Here is a 20,443-nt window from a genome sequence, read left to right as displayed (position 1 = left end):
AACACTATGTAGCAACCCATGAAATGTTAGTTTTTGATTTGCTTTGTTTTTTGAAAGTAGTAATTCGCTGCTGTTCATGATCACGGGTGAAATACAGCACGTGCTGAGTCAGGAAGTGTTGCTACATTGGAGCCGGCTCTGTAAGCATGGTTACAAAATTTGGTGAAAATACCTTATATAAAAACAGGACCTCCGTGATCGTTTTCATTTCCAGTTAGGTCCGTATGAAGACAGAATCCTTTCCTGTTAGTTCTTTTCTCCTCATTTGTAGCTTGTCGCTGCTGCTTCATTGCTGCAGTGTTCTTTGCTAATGCAGTAAATCTGGAGACCTAATGGTGCACGAGCCCCTTTGAGGACGGCGCTGACTTTTAAAATATTCATTTCTATGCGGATCAGGGATATCCCAGTCTGGCTGTAATCAGAGAAGGAAGGACGGAGACAAATAATCACTGAATATGACTGCTCAGGGAGCAATTCTAGTCAAAAAAAAGACAGCAGCAAAGGTGGATATGAGCTGGTGTTGCACCCCCAAGCACGAGTGAGAGTGATGTGGGCTTGTTCGATACTTATAATGGTATAATTGCTTCTTTCTATTCCTTCACCCTCTAGCCAGCTGCTGCTCCCCTGCTATGCTGAAATGCCTGTTGTTTCTCTCTTAACTGCTGAGTAATGTAGGGCTGGTGAAAGGTGCCAGACCCACAGCAGTGGGATCTGCATTGCTTCATGTTCAGACAGCAGCTACAGCCTGAGCCCTGACAGGGGCTCTTGCTGCAGGAGGAGGTTCAGCCCTGACTTACAGGGGCAGATCACAAGGCAGGGGAATCTACTGGGCACTTCAGTTCTTGGTGAATTTTGTTTGTCAGAATGCCAGCTGTGGAGTGAATTGCATGTTCTGGAAAAGCAGCATGGTTATACTTCCAGACAGAGACCAGTTCATAGCCTGAGTTATCCCATGTGGAATAGACCTTTGTGCCACGAAATGGGCTGTCAGTGAGTCTCCAGCCACTGGGAGTTCAACTGACTACCAAATTTATCTCATCTAGGCTTAATGAGCAGTCGTCAGGTAGTAATGATCCTACCAATCTTGATTTAAATAGCAAAGGTTGAATTCCATATCCCTAGAGTAATTTTTTGTGCCATTTAAGCCTCATCAAACTATCTTGGTGGAAATGATTTAAGCTAGCATGCTGTACTGCATGTTGGCAGGCAGCTATGGGAATGGTGTATCAATTACTGTTGCTCGCTGGTAATGCATTAGGTCCCAGGAACTTCCTTGTGTGCCTCAGTTCTTGCAGGCAGATGCGCAGCTCTGGGCTTTCTCTTTTAATGCTTCAGGATAGCAACACAGCATGGGTGTAAACTTCCTAGGGTTTTCTTGAGAGATATTTGAACATTCATTTTATAGTGGAGAAAACAAACATACATGTACAGAACCATGTCTAACTTGGTGGGAGGAAAGTAAAACAGAGGCCACAGCAATTCCAGAGCTGGCTCAGCCAAGCAGTGTCACATAAAAAATTAAAGAGAAGGGCTTTATTTGGATCATGTCTGTATGTAGGTCACAATAACTTCAGAGAAGGCACCGAGCAGACAAAAAGCTTTCAAAAATAAATAAATAAAATGCCATTATTGTAGGAGAAGGGCTCTTTCTCAAACAGATGACTGAAAATTAGTAATGGAGGAATTTCAGTAATCAATGCTTTTATCAGTTATGTTTCCAGTCACCAGAGACTGAGTGGAGGGATCACCATCTGTACTGACTGTGTTCTCAGCCTGTCTCTGGCTTGTGATCTTTTCCATTTCACTTAAGCAAGACACTGTGAAGCTGATTCAAGCCATTTCTCTTCCTGAATTGTCGTGTTTTGTTGACCCCATGTAAATCAAATCTAGCTTGATCATCCTTCCTGTGGGAAAAAAAGAGGTAGATACAAGTCAGCTTCTCCTACTTTGCATTGCAGCTTCTCATGCCTTATGTTTCTGGTTTTCCTCAGTCCCTAATTACAGGATCTGAACAAAAACCTCTCCTGCTGCTCACTGGTTTGTGAACATCACTCAGTGACCCACCCTGGTGATTCTGTGCTTCTCTGCAAGAATTACTCTTATACAGGGATCTACGTAGTCAATGTGTTTTCTCTTTTGAGCCTAGAGAAGCCTGAAGAAGGAAAGGAAAGCAGATCTCCTATCTAGCCCTGCAGCCAACCTCTGTGCAAGCACCAGAATAGCAGCATGTAACAATAATGAAATGAGCATTTCTTTTAGGAGGAGAAACTGAGGGCAGTGATGCAGCTGCAAAGGGTGCAGAAAGGGTGAATGCATCTGGCCAAAGAGCTCTTACTGACACTTGGGTTACAAACAGTAATGCTGTGTGTGGGGGAGAAGAGTACACAAAGGTGTAAGCTGGGCCTGAGAGTACAGATTGCTTGTAGAAAAGCTCTATTGGACACGTAGATTTTTGTTTTTGAAATCAGCAGTGGAAAGCAGTCATTTTCCCTTGGCTTTAACATCCATTTAGGTGCCTCAATTCTGTATCACAGTCCATTTATGTTTGATTAGCAAAGTTTAATTGTTTTCTATGGTGGTGTCTGGAGGTAGTTGTAACTGTAAGCCGTTGTACAGCAGTGGGTGTGTATTTCTATATTCTTATAGTGAACTGTCTTTTCACAAGCATTAAGACTTTTGAGACAGATACACTCCTTCAGGCTCTCTTTCTATGTTTTGCCCTTAAATACAAAACATTTCCATAGGTGGCAAGGTGAAAGCTCAACTTAAAAATGAAGCAAAACCAGAGATGTTAATTAACAGTAACTAAAGCTATGCTTACAAGTGTTTCATTGCTGATCCCAGTATTGTTCAGAGGGAGATAGGCTCCCATTTTGGATTAGCTCTGACATTTTCCATGGGGTAGCTTTCTTTCCCCCATTCCTGTTTCACTTCTGCTTGGAGCAACTCTAATTCCTCCATTATGGAATTCACTTTTTTCCTCTAACCCACCTGCCAAGATGAAAGTCATGAAATACTTAATGCTGGTATGTAAAAACATCACAGTGTACTTTAGGGAGACTAATAGAGTAGAATGAATTATATTCTCTCTTCAAACAGTTGTTTCAGCCTTCCTGTTTTACCAGCTTCACAATACAGCAGGTTAGTGGCTTACATCTAATGTACCCTCATCACAGCAGCTCACAAGATATACCCAACTATTGTGGGAGATAGCGAGAGCTGATTTTCAGGTGTGCTAAGTAATAGCGAATCCACATGCCCTACTCTGTGACCTTGGGAAGATCAATTATATGTGAAGGTTGCTGACAGCTTGAAGAAAAAGTGTATTAAAACTGTAAAGAATTAGTCATTAGTAATCACAAATGGATTTAAATTCATGTTTAAAGGCTTGAGATTTATATTTAATTCCTTAGAGACAGACCTTGCAATTTAAATCAGTATCAGAATGCCTTTAACGCACTCAGCATTAGCAAGTCGACAGAGGCTTTCTGAAGCTTATTTGCATGTTTATTCAGCTAAGGAGCAGAATGAAGGCTTCTCGCTAGATGGCAGTGTGATTCAGGCTTCTCTACCTGATTGTCAGAGGCTGCTCTGCAGAGCCATGCATTCTGTGAAGGAAAGGCTCAGAAATGTAAATTTTAGAGCCACTCAGCATCCTCAGTGAGGAGTCCCAAGGATTACCCTGGGTGCAAGAATTGTGCATTCCTGGGGGATCCAACTGGTTTCTGAGCTTAATGCCAATGTTATCAATGCAGTTTCTGTCTGAGGAACTGAGATGTTTGCAGAAATGACTTTCTCCAGTCACTGAACTGTGTCTAGATTTTTAAGCACCCTAAGAACAGTAACTGATCTGTCTGTGCTACCAAGCTGTGCTATTCGGAAATGCAAATTTAGGTTAAAAATAAAGCTTTAAAAAATAAGCAAGGTGTTTTTTATTTTGTATACCCTGCTGATGTCTCAAGGTGTAGGAGGAAGATGGATATAAACTGTTGTGTGGTATTGTGAGATGAAGTTTGGATTTTCAAGTATATTCCAGATTTTCCTTTTGATTCCAGAAGGAAATAGTAGAAAAATAGAACTTTTCCCAAGATTTAAGATAAAAATCACAGTTGTTAACATCGTGGTCTCATTTTTCCCAGTTTTATGTCAGCGTTGTTTGACCAGCATACTGTTGCTGCCCAATTCCACAGTAAATAGAGCCAAGATAAACCCATTGGAAGAGGAACACTGCAGACTAGATCTAGTATAAGCAGCTAATAAATGCTATGCCTAGTGTAAGAAAAATACACTTGAATATTGGTTTCCCTGGTCTGGCTTTGAGATTCTTTATTTTAAGCCCAAATCCCTTTTTTGTCAGGTCCTTAGGGGCAGTAATTAACACCATCACCAGATAGCTGCCTGTTCCATCTAACTCTTAGGAATAGCTACAGGAGCTGGAAATTGAGGAGATGGTTGAGAAGTGAAGGAAATGGGAGGGATGGAGTAGGTGTGATTTTAAGATACAAGGAATATCAACAGCAAAACAGATCTGCCTTCATATTTAATTTTAGTGTTGACTTTAACAGAGATTCAGAAACTTCAGCTGATGGAATCCTCTGGAGCAGCAGAATGGAGCTGCTCCTGGGGCTTATGAGCACAGTGAAAGCAGCAGGCTGTACAAGTGCCATAGGTGGAGGTTAATGCATTCCAGGAAAATCAGTGGAGATAAAGGGCAATGTGCTGGAGAAAGGGTTATACCCAAAAGATGAAGGGATGTCTAGTGCTGTAACAGACAGCAGAGAATCAGGATTTCTGCCTATTAATCCCATCTCATATGACCTGGGGCAAACAACATAATCTGTATTTAAAATGCAACACTATTGCTTTAAAAATGAAGGGCTGGGGATCAGCAGTCTGGAAAGCAGGATGCATAATAAAGTATGCTGTGTTTATTTCATGCATGCTGAACTCTGGGTAACCCTTGCAGCATAGAAGTTCCCCTGACAGGCCAAGTGGGGAATTTGGCCTTTCTTTAGCTCAGCTGCTTTGTGTGTTTGCTTCGGTAACCATTGATGATCCAGATACAGAGATGTTGAAGTTACAGAAGTAAAGACACATGAAAATAAGATGTGAAACTCAGTATCGTAAGGACACTGGGGGGTGGGAGAAAGAGGTTTGGTTTTTGTTGCTGTTTTTCTATATTTTTCATGACAGAAATATGAAAATGTGTTGATATGTTCCAAAGGAACAATGCATTTCCAAGTAGAAGGGTACTTCTGTCCATTTCACTGGAATACATAGAGTGTTTCCTTTTGAGGCCTATAAAATGAATGTATACTTTAAAACGTGGCATTGTCTTACTGGAGCTTGGTTAGCCTCTTGCTCAGCACCCCATTGATAGCCTGCGTTTTCCATGACACACATCATGGAATAAACTCTGCAGTGCATGAAAGAAAAAGCTCCAGGTGTCCCGAGCTAGGAGGAAAAGATGAAGGGAAGGGAGTGCGACTGTTATGTAGGTACAGTTATTAATATGGCACTTGTATGTAAGTCATTGGTGGATTTGAAATCAAACATTTCACCCATTTTAAAAACGCATTTGTTTTAAAGTAAAGGAAAATAAATGCTGTTTGGAATTAAATATGTAGATGTGTTCAGTTTAATGGTGATTTTTCTGTGTATGATTTGTACAAGCTTGCAGGTAATGTAACTGAGCATCTTCACTTTGTGGCGAGGATTTTCTAAGGGCACAGCTTTAGCTAAGTGCTCTGTAACACTGCATTGACTGCCTATGGGAGCAATTTAGGCTACAGGGAGTGCTGGTGTTATGTCAGGCCCTTTCGTGTCTCTCTGGATTGCTGTCCCTCTTTTAACACAGTGATTCCTTACAATAGGAAAAACAGAAGGAAAAACCAGAAGCTCTTAATGTCTTTGTTCTTCCTTGAAAGGCCACTTAAAATTAATACCTCTTTCTCTAAACAGTAGAAATCTGAAATGGATACAAATGTAAAAGTCAGATGTGCTTGTGCTTTAAAATATGATCTCTTTTAAAACATCGCTTTACAGAGACAAATTAATCTTCTCTATTAAGTAAACATGACATGGAGTGGAGCTAATGGAGAACAAGGAAGTATTTTGTATTGCAAGACAGGTATTGCTACTATAAGCTAGAGGCATGGTGCATGTTCATTTCATATTGAACTTCAGCCTTTTTTCCCCCCTTTAGGGGTTGAATGAGGATTGCTTAGAAGACCACAGTCATGTGACAGCTCTCCAAATTAGTCTGTTACCTTGAAAATAAGCTCCCTCTTGGAGCTATATTGTCCTGATGAGTCATTGAGTAATATCACATACTATCAAATAATAAAATCTTTATAACGCATCATGTGAACTATGTAGATAAAGGGGACATGGCTATTGTTTTTTGGTCAGAAAAATCAGAAGGGATAATTGTAATGATTCCTGTCTTCAGGGAGGTCAGGCAGGAATGTTTTAAACCATAGCTACGTTCTGTTAGGGACTTCTGATTTGTATATATATGCCGAACAAACTTATAGAGGTAGCATCTTTAAGTCATTGGCTTTCGCCAGAAATTGTAGGTAAGGCTGAATTCATAGAATTGTAGAATCCTTTGAGTTGGAAGGGACCTTTAAAGGTCACCTCTCCTGCAGTGGCACATACAGCTCAATTAGGTAGCTCAGAGCCCTCCCAGCCTGACCTTAATTATAAGCTTCTGTTTACCAACTTATGTAAATTTCTTTTTATTAAGCTAATGCTCCCAAGGTTCAAGAAGTTCCATAGTGACTTTTAGCCCAAAGATGGAGGGGTCTTAACAGGATTGTGTGAGACAAACCAAGAAGGTTATCTGAAATCAGGGGAAGTGGAGAGGAATACCGAGATGAGTAAGTTTGTATCTTCAGAAGTGTTGAATGGAGTTTGGTGTGGCTCAACCAGTTTGCTTTAGTTTAACAGAATAAGTGCTCTCTAAAGCAGTTTGGAGGTAAACTCAGAAAAAGGAAGTGGTACTTAGGAGAAAGAGCAATGCTGACACGAACATGTTTAGAACAAATATGAATTGATTTAGACTAGAAATTAAAAGAAAACTGTTACATAACAGGGAGGAAACTGCCTGCTTAAATAGCAAAGACAAACACTTCTTAGAATGCTGTAAATTCAAAGAGGCTGACATGATTACAGGTATCCCTCCCAGTTCTTCATTCAGATGCTTCTGATCTAATTTACCTAGGTGCTAGATTCTGATTAGCCAGTGTGAAATACTAAGTGCAGAGAATCTGGGCCTTGAGCTCACGGAAATAAATTGTTCAGTTGAGCTGAACTGAGCACATATCAGTTGCTCAAATAGCATGAACATCATGTCCTCAGTGTGCTCTCAGTCACTGTGTACTTTGTAGTCACCACTGGGCCACTGAAAGGGCCAAATGTTGGTTGTGCTGTTAGTCTTTCTCTCCTCTCGTACACTTCCTGTTGCACTGGCAGGGTATGACCACACATTGGGACAGTTCAGAGAATGAAATCAGCTGAAAACTACTATTTTTTGTTTGTGTGTTTGTTTTCCATAGGTTTAGTTCTCTGTCTTTCTCGTTGCCCAAACCAGACCTCACTCAGTCCCATTGAGAAGATGCTCAGCATTGCCAGCTAGGGTCAGCAAAACCAATCACTTTTTACAGAAGCTCTGCCAGTTTGAACCAGTTAATCAATTATTTTGCTCTCTGGAAGGTATGTTTCTGGAAATCAAAGCAGACTAAAGTATATCAGCAGACCTGATGTACTGCTTTGACTGAAAAAAAAAAAAGTAAAATAATGCAGATTTCCATTCAGGGATTCCCCAAAATACTTGATTTCTTAAGGATCTGAGCCTTCTTCCCCTTCAGATGTTCCCATCTCTCAGCTTGTGGTAGGATCTTGTCTTCTTTAGGTAGATTCAGACCTTCAGAATGACACATCCAGGGCTCTGTCACCTGTAGCACTAAGTAAGGATTGCTGTTAAACGGTTGGACTTTGTACAAGCTCTTCAATACTTCAACCACATCTTGTTGGTAATTACTTTTCTACTGCTTACGAGTCTAGAATAATAACACCAAGTACCATGCTAAATGGATACTTAATAAGGCAAAATTATAACACAGCTCTCATGGAATTACATATTACATTAACACCAAATGTGCTCATTCTGAATTTATTATGAATGATTACTCTGAATACCAAAGGAATTAACAATAAGCATTACTCGTTTGCGGTGGAGGGCTGTTGAATTGCCAGATACAGCTGTATTAAGAATTTACAAGTTTTCCTGTTCAGGTTTCATTCTGAAAGAATCATTAAGGGTAAGTTTCTTTTCATTGGAGAGCTCCTGCTTTTATTCTGAGTCTGTACTCCTTGTTCAACTGCATTCCAGTTTTAAAAGCACTTCAAAGGCAGTCACTCAACCTTGTTCGTTCACTAATGGAATTACTTTCCTTATCTCCGTTTTGTCTTTGAGCGTACATCAGTTGGCTTTATACAACACTCCTGAAAGGTTAATAAACTTTAAAGCATGTTGGGAGACATTCAAGGGCAGGGTAACTCCAACATGACAAAAAGAATGTAAAGGCGTTATATTTATGACTGTGTGGCAAGTAAATTCTGAAAGTAAAGATATCCTTGGCCTTTGATTTTGTTCCTGAGTGTTCCTCCTGTTCCCACTAGCATTTGAAAACTCAGCTGTTTTGCATATCAGAGGTAACTGACTTGAGAGGCAGAGGGAATTAACTGCTTGCTTCAGATGAGCTTTTCCTCTGGGTTTCAGCTTTCATGAGAGTTTTACTTCTCTTGAAAACTTACGCTAAACATCTACAGCAGCCTTGTGTGATCCTAATAAACGAACATCCAGCCTTTCTGTGTAACTTCTCATTGTAATTAATAGTTCAGTTCTTTCCCAAAGTAAGTCCTGGCAGTTCAGATCTGAGGTTTGCTGTGTGCTAACAGTTGGCTCAGTGATTCAGAAAAGTTTCTAAGATAGGTGAGCTTGATTGTGAATGCATGTCTTGTGGTTGGTTGGTTTGGTTTGGTTTTTTACTTTGTCAGAGCAGTTCAATGTAAAAAGGCTTTGCATAGCACTTCCTCACCTTCTGTCTGCTCCGTTTAAGCACACACACCCTTGTTTATGTTTCTGTGACAGTTGTATCCACTCAACAGATTTCATAAATGCCAATCTGTCACAAATAACATTGGCACATAAAGTTAGATTCACTGAATTGTTTTTGCTGAAGTTCACTACAGATGATTCTGACTGAATTCAAGGGAGCCAGCATCTATCTTCTGACCTGTTTCATTCTATTAAGTATATACGAGGCAGTCCTGCATGCTGTTGGTTGCCAAGATAGCAATAAAATGTATTTGTTTAAGCAACAGCTAGCAACGTATGGCACATCAGTGATGCCATAATCCAGTGTTTAGGAAATCATTGTCCTTTAGAAATATGTCTGAAAAAGAAACATGAAGGTAATTGTTTGTATAAATGTGATACATGTAACACGACTTATTTGAGGTGATTGGTTCAGGTGGGGTTTTTTGTTAGTTTGTTTAAAGCAGTCAGAGAATGAGGAGACTGGAGTTTGATCTTGGATGTTCAGCTGTGGCACCAGGCTGGTTACTAACCCTGTAGCGCTGTAACTGAAGTCAGGGGCTTACGTGAATGAGGCAGGGCTGTCTGCAGGACACGCTCCTCCCATGGCAGACAGGCCTTGGGTGCTGGCCACCAGATGGCATGATCTTCTATAGAACAATTCTTTGACCTCCATAAAGAACAGCTGCATATCCCTCTATTTTCAATGGCAGTGCCAGGTACAATGAAGTTAATAAGGTTTTAAAAGTTGTTTTCAGCTTTTACACCTGAAGCTTTTTATTCTTCTGTCTTTCTCCATTATAACTCCTGTATTGTGCATTCCTGTTATGCCTTTGAATGTGAACAGGGAAAGGCCTTTTATTTTTCCATTGGTCTTGGACACAGCTGTTAATTTAGTTGGATTTCAAGTAAACTGTATTAAGTAGAAGCCTAACATACACAAGGATGTTTGCATCAGTGCGCAGGTACCTACACAGTAGTAGATGGAATGGACTAAATACATAATGAAGTGTTCACATATTATGAAAAAGACATAGATGGTTTTATTTTCATTTATACTTCTTTTAACTTGGTTGTTCTGCACCGCTTTGCTCAGTGCCCAGCCCACCAAGGGTGAAGCACTGCTGTATGCAGAAGGAACACTGAAAGCTCACAGCTCTGAAGAGGCAAGAAAACCATGAATGTTATAAACATAATGTAGGGTAATTAAATGAATAGAGTTTTTTAGCTGACAGTGAAGAGAGAACTTGGTTAACTAACCTTAGCAGTTGTGCAAGTGAACATAACCTAATTAAAGTCAGAGGGTCTCCATCCCTTTATTCTTGGAATAAGTATTATCCGGATTCTCTATTTGAAGGTCTTTGTGATGATTTTCTGAATTCTCCAATACTCTCTTTGATTTTGTTACATTTTATAACAAAAAAAAATAGGCAAAAATTAAAATGAGGATCTAATTCAGAATGAGCAAGCAGAAAATGGATACAGATTCACAATACATGTTAAAAATTCCTCTTCAGAGGCAGGTACAGAAATTTGCTCAAAACTTGTTCTGAGCTGTTGCAATTCCAAACACCCAAAGTAAGCACAGCTACTAACACCATGTTGTTTTATTTCAGTTTACATGTGGAGATTTGTAATGTATTACGCAGCTAGCGTGTGTAGTGTAGTATACAACTCATTGGAGGTGAATAAACTGAGGGTGACCCACCCAGTCAAGTAGCTATTCACCTGTATTCACCTTCCCCATTCCCAGTGCAGGCAAGCTCTACTGTTTCAGAGTTGCATAGCTGTCAGCATTTTCATATCACATCACAAGATAGTTATCAGTGTAATTTAATCTTTATAAAGAGGGAAGAATGTAAAAGCTCTAGTATTGTTCCTATAATCTCATTATCTTTTTCCTGTTTGACGGAGCTGTACCGTTTTCCTTATCCAGTTCGATCTATCCTTCAAGGTCCATGTGGCATTACTGCCCCAATGGCATTGGCCTCTAATAAGTTTAATGTAAACAGACAGGTTTATGGTTTGGGTTCATTTACCTTCTTCACAGAGTTATGTACATCTCTCTGAAACACTGAGAGGCTGGTGCAAGATTGGCCTTCATTACTTGAGCTCACCTGAGGGCAGTGTCTATCAGTGGTCCCCAATCCCAAAAAGCACAGTGGGCTCTGGACTTACACAGCCAGCTGTGCAAAGCAGCAAGAGACACTTCACAGCGCATCAGTGGAACAGTGGTAGAAGTCCCTGAGTGACAGTATGAAAGTGGTTATGCAGAACTCTCCTTGTCTGCTCCTAGTGACTTGTTTGTTATAAGAATGCTTAAATTAACGCGCCGTTCCTTGGACACTGAATTTATGCAAGGACATTCAGGTTTCTTACTGTGTCATCCATTATATGATCTGACAGGTCATTTCTTCTTTCTTTGTGTTTCAGCCTCCTCAAGTATGTAGTGGGGCTGATGATACCTTCCTATAAATGCTATTTTAGAATCTACATTACAGTGAATAGTGATTTCACTTGGGTTTTTGTTTTTTTGCCTCTATTAATAGCACAGAGTTTACAGTGTTATAGCGTAGCTGGTGCCTAAGCTTTACCATGGCAGTAAGAACAAAGGATTTTGTGTGTGCAACTACTTCACTGTTTTCTGTGCTGATGCTATGCTACTTCCTCTACTCAAGGCCTAAGAGATTGAGCCTAGGTGTTAAAGGAAAATTCATTTTCAGTTATCTGCTCCTGCACAAGCTTAAGATTGAGCTGAAAGAGCTGTAATGACAAGAAAATGTGTCAAACGTAGTTTCAGAACAGACAGACACTTTGACAGACACTTGAAAATCAGTAGGAAGGTAACGCTGACTGCAAAGCAAGTTTCTGTTTCTTTCCGGAATCTTTTGAGTTTGTAACTGATACACACACATATAAACACACATATATGCATATAAACAACAACAAAACAGCTGCTTTTCTCTCACACCCCTGTGTTTTGAATGCTGATCACAGAGCAGGGATAACATCCACAGAGGAAAGGTACGCGGCTCCCTTCTATTTCAATCAGGGAGACATCCTTTTAATTGCAAGCAGACAGCAGATGGTATGGCTTTTGTGGTGTCACAAACTCCAGCACAATACAGTCAGCCGCTGCACAGTGTGGTAGGATTTAGAGCTGAGTGAACATGGGGGGAGTGAGGGGTTTGGGGTGGGAAGGCAATAATTCTGAGGACATTTGTTCCGTTTTTATTTTACAAATTGACCATGATTTTTCTTTATGTTTCCCTTTTGTTCACTTTCTGCATCTGTTCTAGAAAACTGCTTTCCCACCATGCGGGCATGCCAAAACAAACAGCTTTGAAAGGATTGTTATCAGCTTCAGAAACCACATCTCTGTACTGAAGTTTTGTCTTCTTTTTAAGAAGATGTAAGATTTTGAAGCTACTCTCTCAGACTTCAGAAGGGGGAGAACGTGGGGGAGAAAAGCAGAAATAATATACGAGGCAAGATCTCCTCTAGTCCACAGGTATCATCTCTTACAAATCTGAGTCGATTTCTGGGAGCTTTTAAGATTCTTTTCCATTAGAACTGCCCTTCACACCTGATTCAGCCTTTTAACCTACAATTCAATGTGTTGTGCTGGTATCCCTCTCACTTTGCCTTTGTAAGGAAAAGTTTCAGAACTGCAAAGATTTTCTTAACACAGGAAATATTTTCCTATTCAAACCTCAGGTGCCCTGTGTATTCCAGTGCCATGACTCTGTTAGCACATAAATCCTTGGATGCTTTTTGTTCAGACTGTTGGTCTGTGTCATTGGCCTGTGGAGCAATGCCAATGAACAGCAGCTGGGATTTCCTACCCTGCTCCTGTATGCATTCTAAATTACCCAATAAACTCTCTGACTTTGAGCATCTCACACAAATCAGATCTCTAATTCTGCATTTCCCAAGTAATATGTTTGTAAAATGTTTGTACATTCACTAAGCAATATGAAGCACTGTTTGGCTCCTGATGTTAAAAAAGATGCAGGAACACGGTGCCGTCTGTCAACACATTTAATATACTTCATATCCAAGAAATGTAATATATTTCACAATTCTTTTTTCCAGGAGGGGATAAGGTAGGATGTGGAAGTGGAGTAATTTACACAGAATCTTGCCCACATCCCAGCAGAATTAGCTCGTAGTCCATGCAGCTTGTTTCCTATGTTCATATGCTAACTAATACAGGATGTGCTTCCAAGCACAGTGAGGTTGTTATCTAAGGACGCTGCTTTGAAGACATTTTCTCTCTGTTTTAGCTTATTTTACCATTATTCCACTGTCTCTGCAAAAATCAATGGGACATTTAAAATAAACACGCACCACTTTCTCTAAATACTCACAAAAACCAAAACCCATCTTTCGCCCTTGATTTTTGCTGATCTCCAGATTAGCTGAGGATCTTTTATTGAATTATGACCTTCGTTTTCATATAGGTCAATGGCATCCATGTTAATGACTCACTTAGATCATAAAAGTACATTTCCAAGGGGTGTGACTACAGGTGGGCTGAACAGCTTGGTCTGGCTTATAAAAACAAGGTCCTCAGGCCATCTGCACTTATCCATTCTTCTTTGTTCCAGCAGCTATTCTGCTCGACCAGCCAGATCACCAGGGCAACATGGCATTTGCAGGCAAATATGAATTCGAAAGTGATGAGAACTATGATGACTTTGTGAAGAAGATTGGTAAGTATGTCTTGGGGTGAGCCTTAAAGGTTTTAAATTAGCTAGAAATACTTGTTTAAATAAAGCTATTTATTGAAATGCGCTGAGATCAACAGGAGGTAAAACTGATTGGCATGCTCCACACTTCAGCAAGGAGAATCAGTTCTCATTCTTATTAAGAGCAGGCAGCACTGTTATCTGCAGAAATAGTTGTACAGAAATAGTTATTCCTTTTCAGTAGCAACAGAATAAAGGGCAAAGACGTTTACAGTATAATAATAATAACTTTTTTTTCTGTCCTAAGTATTCATTAGTGTAAGTTTTAAGTATGAAAATACTTGTCAGTCTTACACTGGAACAGGTTTCTGTGAATAAGGCTGTGTCTGAGATCACCCCTGGAAAATCTCTTAGGAGCACTATGATCTGTGTGTATAAGTTCAGTGCTTGTAGTCCTTTATCTAAAAAGCAAATGCAAATAGTAAGTGGGTACGCACAGCTGTATAGCAGAGCCACTAATTCATTCACATGAAGTTTCGCATATCTGCACGTGTAGCCTAAGTAGAGAGATGCAGACATATATATATACTTTCTATCTACGTGTTTATTATGTATCATTCCTAAGCAGAAGCTGGGGGGAAAAATCAAGACCAAAACCTATAGTTTTAGCAAATGCATTGATTTCCTTGCATCTTTCTTTCTATGACTAATTTAAACACAAACACAAATCAGACACTCAGACATCAGTGTTTGAGTACAAGCATCCTAGTAACACACTTTACTTCAAACACAGCTGATATTAGATTTCATAAGCTGCATTTTTCTATTTATTAAGGTCTCCCTGCTGACAAGATCGAAATGGGGAGGAACTGCAAAATAGTCACCGAGGTGGTGCAGAATGGAAACGATTTCACCTGGACTCAGCATTTCCCAGGAGGACGCACCACGACTAATTCATTCACTATAGACAAGGAAGCAGACATGGAGACAATGGGTGGTAGAAAGTTCAAGGTACGTTAATTTAGCTGCTGAGTTCTGTGCTGTCTCACTTGTTGGGTGAAAATTAGATGTGTCTTGGTGACATCTTCTGTATCCTGTTACTTCTGTCATAGCTCGGACATCATATATATACATATGTTGGTTTTTTTCCCCCATTTCTTGTTGTCCTAGCAAAATATCTAGAGCTAGGACTGCATTTTGATAAGGGCTGGAGCTTCAAAACTATTAACTAGTAAAGAATGATGGCAAAGTGAAGAGCATCTACTCTTGCTGTGACTCAAGCAATCTTAGTGCCTATTCAAACTGGCTGCCAGCTGTCCTCACTGTCCACTATACAACAGGAGCACACTCAGAGCTGTGCTGTGGTCCTTAGCCTGGCTGTGCTGTTCACTTAAGTTGCCTAAAACTGGGTGAGGACTATGTAAAGTGAAAATTAATAAATCTCTGTGTATCATCCTTAATATCAGAAGCACAGAGTTACTCGCAACTGGAAGTGGCCTCTAGAGATAAGACTTTACAACCTGATCTGCACCTGACCTGGACAAAATCTACAAAAAATGGTTGCTTTATTACCTTTTTCATTTTTCACCTATTTGAATGGATGGTTTTAAATTAATAGAAAAATGCTTTATATTGAAGAGACAGGAAAATGATCAGTTGCCTTGGGGAGCTCTGACAAAATGAGAATAGCAATAACACTGCATGATTTCCAGAATGCTTTTTCAGTCATACCATTCTAATTATTTTGGGGAGAAAAAGAACATTTGTCTTTGGTTTTGAGAAACCTTTTTGAAGCCTGATGTGTGGAACAAAACATAGTTCTACTTAGTCTACAATACAGTCTTGAAGTATTACAAATACTGCCTTCCTTTTGGCCTTAGGATCTTTAGCAGTCCAAATCCTACTAAGTATCTAAAACCAGAGCCAAGATAAATGACCCTTAGCAGTGAAACCATTGCCTTTCAGCACAGAATCATCTGGCTGATGCAGCTATTTGCTGTTCCCTTTTGTTCTATCATTGGTTACCAGGGAAAAGAGACTGGAGCCCCTCTCTCCATTTCCTCTTTTGTGGTCACTTTTCTGCTGTTTGCAGCCAGCTATTTACCATCTCAGAATGGTATTTTAAAAACAACTTACACTTTTTACTTCACTGTTGTTACTGTCAGAAAGGTCGACATGGTAGAAGGGCAATGCAGGAGTCTAGAAGCAAAGGGACTAGCACAAACGGAATCGTGTTACAAAGAGAAAAGTGCTCACATGTCTCTGAAGGTATGAGCTCACAGGAAAGACTCCACAAAGAAGGAATCTCCATCTTATCCTTCCCTACTGCCAGTCAGCCCTTAAATGAGGACTAAGAGAGGTGCAGCCCTTCTGCTCACACAGCTGAATTGCCTTCACCTGTGTTCCCAGGGCTGCCCAGGTCTCTTTCCCAGGTGCTCAACCAGTGGTTCAGGCCAGGAATCAACAGTTACCCTACAAAGGTCAAAACAAAAGAACCACCCAAAGTGTTGATGACTCAGAAAGTAGTCTGTAGTAAGATTGCTTTTAGAGCTGTGTTTGTGACTTAGTATGGAACTTAGAGGTATTGTTAGTTGAACATTTTTCTATTTAAATTTGGTATGCTTCTATTTAGGAACTAAAGCACAAAGATTTTCGTCTTTTTGATGAATCTGTGTATATAATAGACAAGTTTTCCTTCTTTTAAAGGAGAAACTTTAAGCATGAAGTATGTATGTTGCATAACTGATAATAGAAATGTCAATAAGTTCGGAGGCCATTAAACCTCTGTCTATTACAGGCAACAGTTAAAATGGAAGGTGGGAAAATAGTAGCTGATTTTCCCAACTATCGTCATACTGCAGAGATTTCTGGAGGAAAGCTCGTTGAGGTGAGTTCTCAAGTATCCAGACTATTTTGTTTAGGACTGCTAGTCTTTTATGTATATATTTATATATGTATATATTTATATTATTATAAATTATATATATTATATATTTTATATGTATATATTTATATATATTAAAGTTTTGAGTTCAGAAAAATACATTAAAAAAAGTAAAGCAAAACTGTTTATTAACTTTCTCCTCTTTTCTGGATAATCTCTCAAAATTCTAATCCAAAATTCACCAAATAAACTTTTAGTTATATATATATTCTGTCTTGTATCATATACACAGAACACACAGTTTCATAACTGTAAGAGGCTGGAGTGTTCAGCTTCAGATATTCCTGAGTTGCTGTGTTTTTATTACATATATTCACATAATATGTATGCCTAAAGAACAAGAAATAATATGTAAAGCTTTTCACATGCTACTTGAACTATGTTTGTGCAAACTGTCATTAACTTTATCTTTAAAAAGTTCAACATGTTATAAATCCTCACAGCATTTCTGTAGGATCCTAGTCTATTTTTCAGCCTTACTCCTGGAAAGAAAACATTGAAAGAGCTTAAATTATGAATCATGTCCTGTTTTATCAATGGAAAGGTCACATGGCAGATGTAGATCTTAATTTGATTCTCAAAAGTCTTCCAAACTTGTGGGTTGTGTCTGTGTCTGCTATACATGTCTGAGTACTTTGACAGAGTAACGTACTTTAAATTACTATTACTAGTAGTTAATCAAGAAAGGGGCTTACCATCCCTGAAGTTGCAGCAGAACTGCCACCTTGGACTTCCAGAGGGCGGACTTCAACCTCCTTAGGACTATGGTTGAGAGGGTGCCCTGGGGGGTATCTTTGGAGAGTGTGGGAGCCCAGGAAGGTTGGGAATACTTGAAGGAAATTGTCCTAAAGGCGCAGGAGCTGACTGTCCCAAAATCGCGAAAGATGAGCCGACGGGTGAGGAGGCCGGGCTGGCTGACCAGAGACCTTTGGCTTGATCTAAAGAACAAAAAGAGAGTTTACGGTCTCTGGAAGAATGGGGGAGCTACTTATGAGGATTACAGGTTTGTAGTGAGGCTGTGCAGGGAGAAAATTAGGAAGGCCAAGGCGCAGCTAGAACTGAGCTTGGCTTCTAAGGTTAAGGAGAATATTAAATGTTTTTATAAACACATCAACACCAAGAGGAAGGCTAAGGAAAATGTTGGATTCTGAGGGCAACTTGGTCACTGAGGATCGGGACAAGGCTGAGGTACTTAATACCTTCTTTGCCTCTGTCTTCAATAGCTATGCTTGTAACTCCCTGGGAACGCAGCCCCCTACACTGGTAGATGGGAAGGGGGAACAAAACGAGCCTTGCGTGATCTGTGATGAGATGGTTCTGGACCTACTTCGAAAGCTGAATGTTTATAAGTCCATGGGGCCGGATGGATTGTACCCTAGAGTTCTGAGGGAGTTGGCGGATGTGGTCGCCAAACCACTGTCCATAATTTTTCAGCAGTCTTGGCTGACTGGGGATGTCCCAGTGGATTGGAGGCTGGCAAATGTGACGCCCGTCTTCAAAAAGGGCCGGAAAGATGATCCTGGCAGCTACAGGCCCATCAGTCTCACCTCGGTGCCTGGAAAGGTTATGGAAAGGATAATCTCAGGTATCATCATGGACGAACTAAAGGTCAGCCAAGGGATCGGGCCTAGTCAGCATGGATTTATGAATGGTAGATCCTGCCTGACTAACCTGATTTCATTCTATGACAAGGTGACCCACTTAGTAGATGAAGGAAAGGCTGTCGACGTGGTCTACCTGGACTTCAGTAAGGCCTTTGACACTGTCCCCCATAACATTCTGGTAGAGAAGCTGGCTGCCTGTGGTTTAGATGGGCGCACGCTCCACTGGGTGAAGAACTGGTTGGATGGCCGGGCCCAGAGAGTTGTGGTCAATGGAGTGGAATCCAGTTGGCGGCCGGTCACAAGCAGCATCCCCCAGGGCTCGGTGCTTGGGCCGCTTCTGTTTAACATCTTCATTGATGATTTGGATGAGGGGATTGAGTGCACCCTCAGTAAGTTCGCAGACGACACTAAGCTGGGAGGGAGTGTTGATCTGCCTGAGGGGAGAAGGGCACTACAGAGGGACCTGGATAGACTTGATCGATGGGCCAAGGTGAACGGAATGAGTTTCAATAGGGCCAAGTGTCGGGTCCTGCATTTTGGTCATAACAACCCCAGGCAACCCTACAGGCTTGGGGAGGTGTGGCTGGAAAGCTCCCAGACGGAAAAGGACCTTGGTGTGCTGATGGACAGTTGGCTGAATATGAGCCAGTAGTGTGCCCAGGTGGCCAAGAGGGCCAATGGCATCCTGGCTTGTATTAAGAATGGTGTGGTGAGCAGGACTAAGGAAGTCATTCTGCCCCTGTACTCGGCATTGGTGAGGCCTCACCTTGAGTACTGTGTCCAGTTTTGGGCACCTCAGCACAAGAAGGACATGGAGGTACTGGAGCAGGTCCAGAGAAGGGCAACGAGGCTCGTTAAGGGCTTGGAGAATCAGCCCTATGAGGAGAGACTAAGGAAGCTGGGGCTGTTTAGTCTGAGGAAGAGGAGGCTGAGGGGAGACCTTATTGCTGTCTTCCAGTACCTGAAAGGTTCTTACAGTGAGAGTGGGGCAGGTCTCTTCTCACTAGTGACATGTGACAGGACGAGGGGAAATGGCCTCAAGTTGCACCAGGGCAATTTCAGGTTGGATATTAGAAAGAACTTCTTTACAGAAAGGGTGGTTAGGTACTGGAATGGGCGCCCCAAGGAGGTGGTTGAATCGCCATCCCTGGATGTGTTTAAGAGCCGTTTGGATGTGGTACTCAGGGATATGATTTAGCAGAGGTTTGTTGTTGTGGTGTTGTTTCGTGGTTGTTTTTTAAGAGATAGGCTACTGGTTGGGCTGCGGTTGGACTTGATGATCTTCAAGGTCTTTTCCAACCTGAGTAATTCTATGATTCTATAAGTTGATGTTGTCATTTATTGCTTTTGGAGAACAATCATCTGTCTAAAAACCTGATACTAACTTGGAGTTGGTGATAACCACGTCTTCCAAAATAGTATTTCAGATCAGAGTAGGCTATTTTATTTAGCTTATTGTTCATGTATATTCTACTGAAGGGTAAATCTGCTTCAGTAAACAGCAGACTGTGTGTAAGCTAATAATAGCTCTTTCCATTTGTGAAAAACCCTGTTCAACCAAGTTTTGGTATGTTCTTTATTCCAGATCTCTACTTCTTCTGGAGTAGTCTACAAGAGAACCAGCAAAAAGATTGCTTAATGCATCAAAGCCAGCCCTCTGGTACACTCAGAAATATGCAGCAATACAAATAAATAAAAAACTTCCTGATCCTATTTTGCTCTCCCTTTTTCTTTGAAGAACAATCCTTCACATTTGAAAACCAAAGGTTAACTTACACCACTAATAAAAAGCAAAAATCAGGGGGCTGCAAAGCTGACCCATAAAGGAGTACACAGACATTTTGCCTCCTGCATAGATAGACAGCTGTCTGAAGGCCTAATGCTGTCAGCCCTGCTGGAAGGTCCTTTGACAGACAGAGAATAAGTAATTTCAGTTGTTATCTTCCACTGATGCTAACTTTGCTTTAAAAGGGAAATAGAGTCGTCAGAACTGGACAATAAAACTCTCATTTTGAACTTCATAACATTTGTTGAGGAAAGGGAAGGCAGCTCCTGTCACAGTCATGCTGAGTGACTGGAAATATCATTATTAGAGACTTTC

General features: G+C 40.7%; 1 protein-coding gene across 3 annotated transcripts in view; it reads left to right on the top strand.

Moving 5' to 3' along the window:
- FABP6 (fatty acid binding protein 6) overlaps positions 1–20,054 on the top strand; it is a 31,782-nt gene extending 11,728 nt beyond the window's left edge. The window contains exons 3-7 of one of the 3 annotated variants that reach the window (XM_072348235.1): positions 12,403–12,614; positions 13,714–13,818; positions 14,630–14,805; positions 16,592–16,681; positions 19,928–20,054. In XM_072348235.1, coding sequence (XP_072204336.1) covers positions 13,752–13,818; positions 14,630–14,805; positions 16,592–16,681; positions 19,928–19,981 — 387 coding nt within the window. In that variant the 5' untranslated portion in view covers positions 12,403–12,614; positions 13,714–13,751 and the 3' untranslated portion in view covers positions 19,982–20,054. The remainder of the gene's footprint in view (positions 1–12,402; positions 12,615–13,713; positions 13,819–14,629; positions 14,806–16,591; positions 16,682–19,927) is intronic. The other 2 variants (XM_072348237.1, XM_072348236.1) reach the window with 2 other exon arrangements.
- Positions 20,055–20,443: the final 389 nt, after the last annotated feature.

The sequence above is a fragment of the Excalfactoria chinensis genome, chromosome 13, assembly GCF_039878825.1.
Source record: "Excalfactoria chinensis isolate bCotChi1 chromosome 13, bCotChi1.hap2, whole genome shotgun sequence".
NCBI lineage: Eukaryota > Metazoa > Chordata > Aves > Galliformes > Phasianidae > Excalfactoria > Excalfactoria chinensis.
The sequence above is the reverse complement of the archived record's forward strand: the minus strand, read 5'-3'. Positions and strand labels throughout refer to the sequence as shown.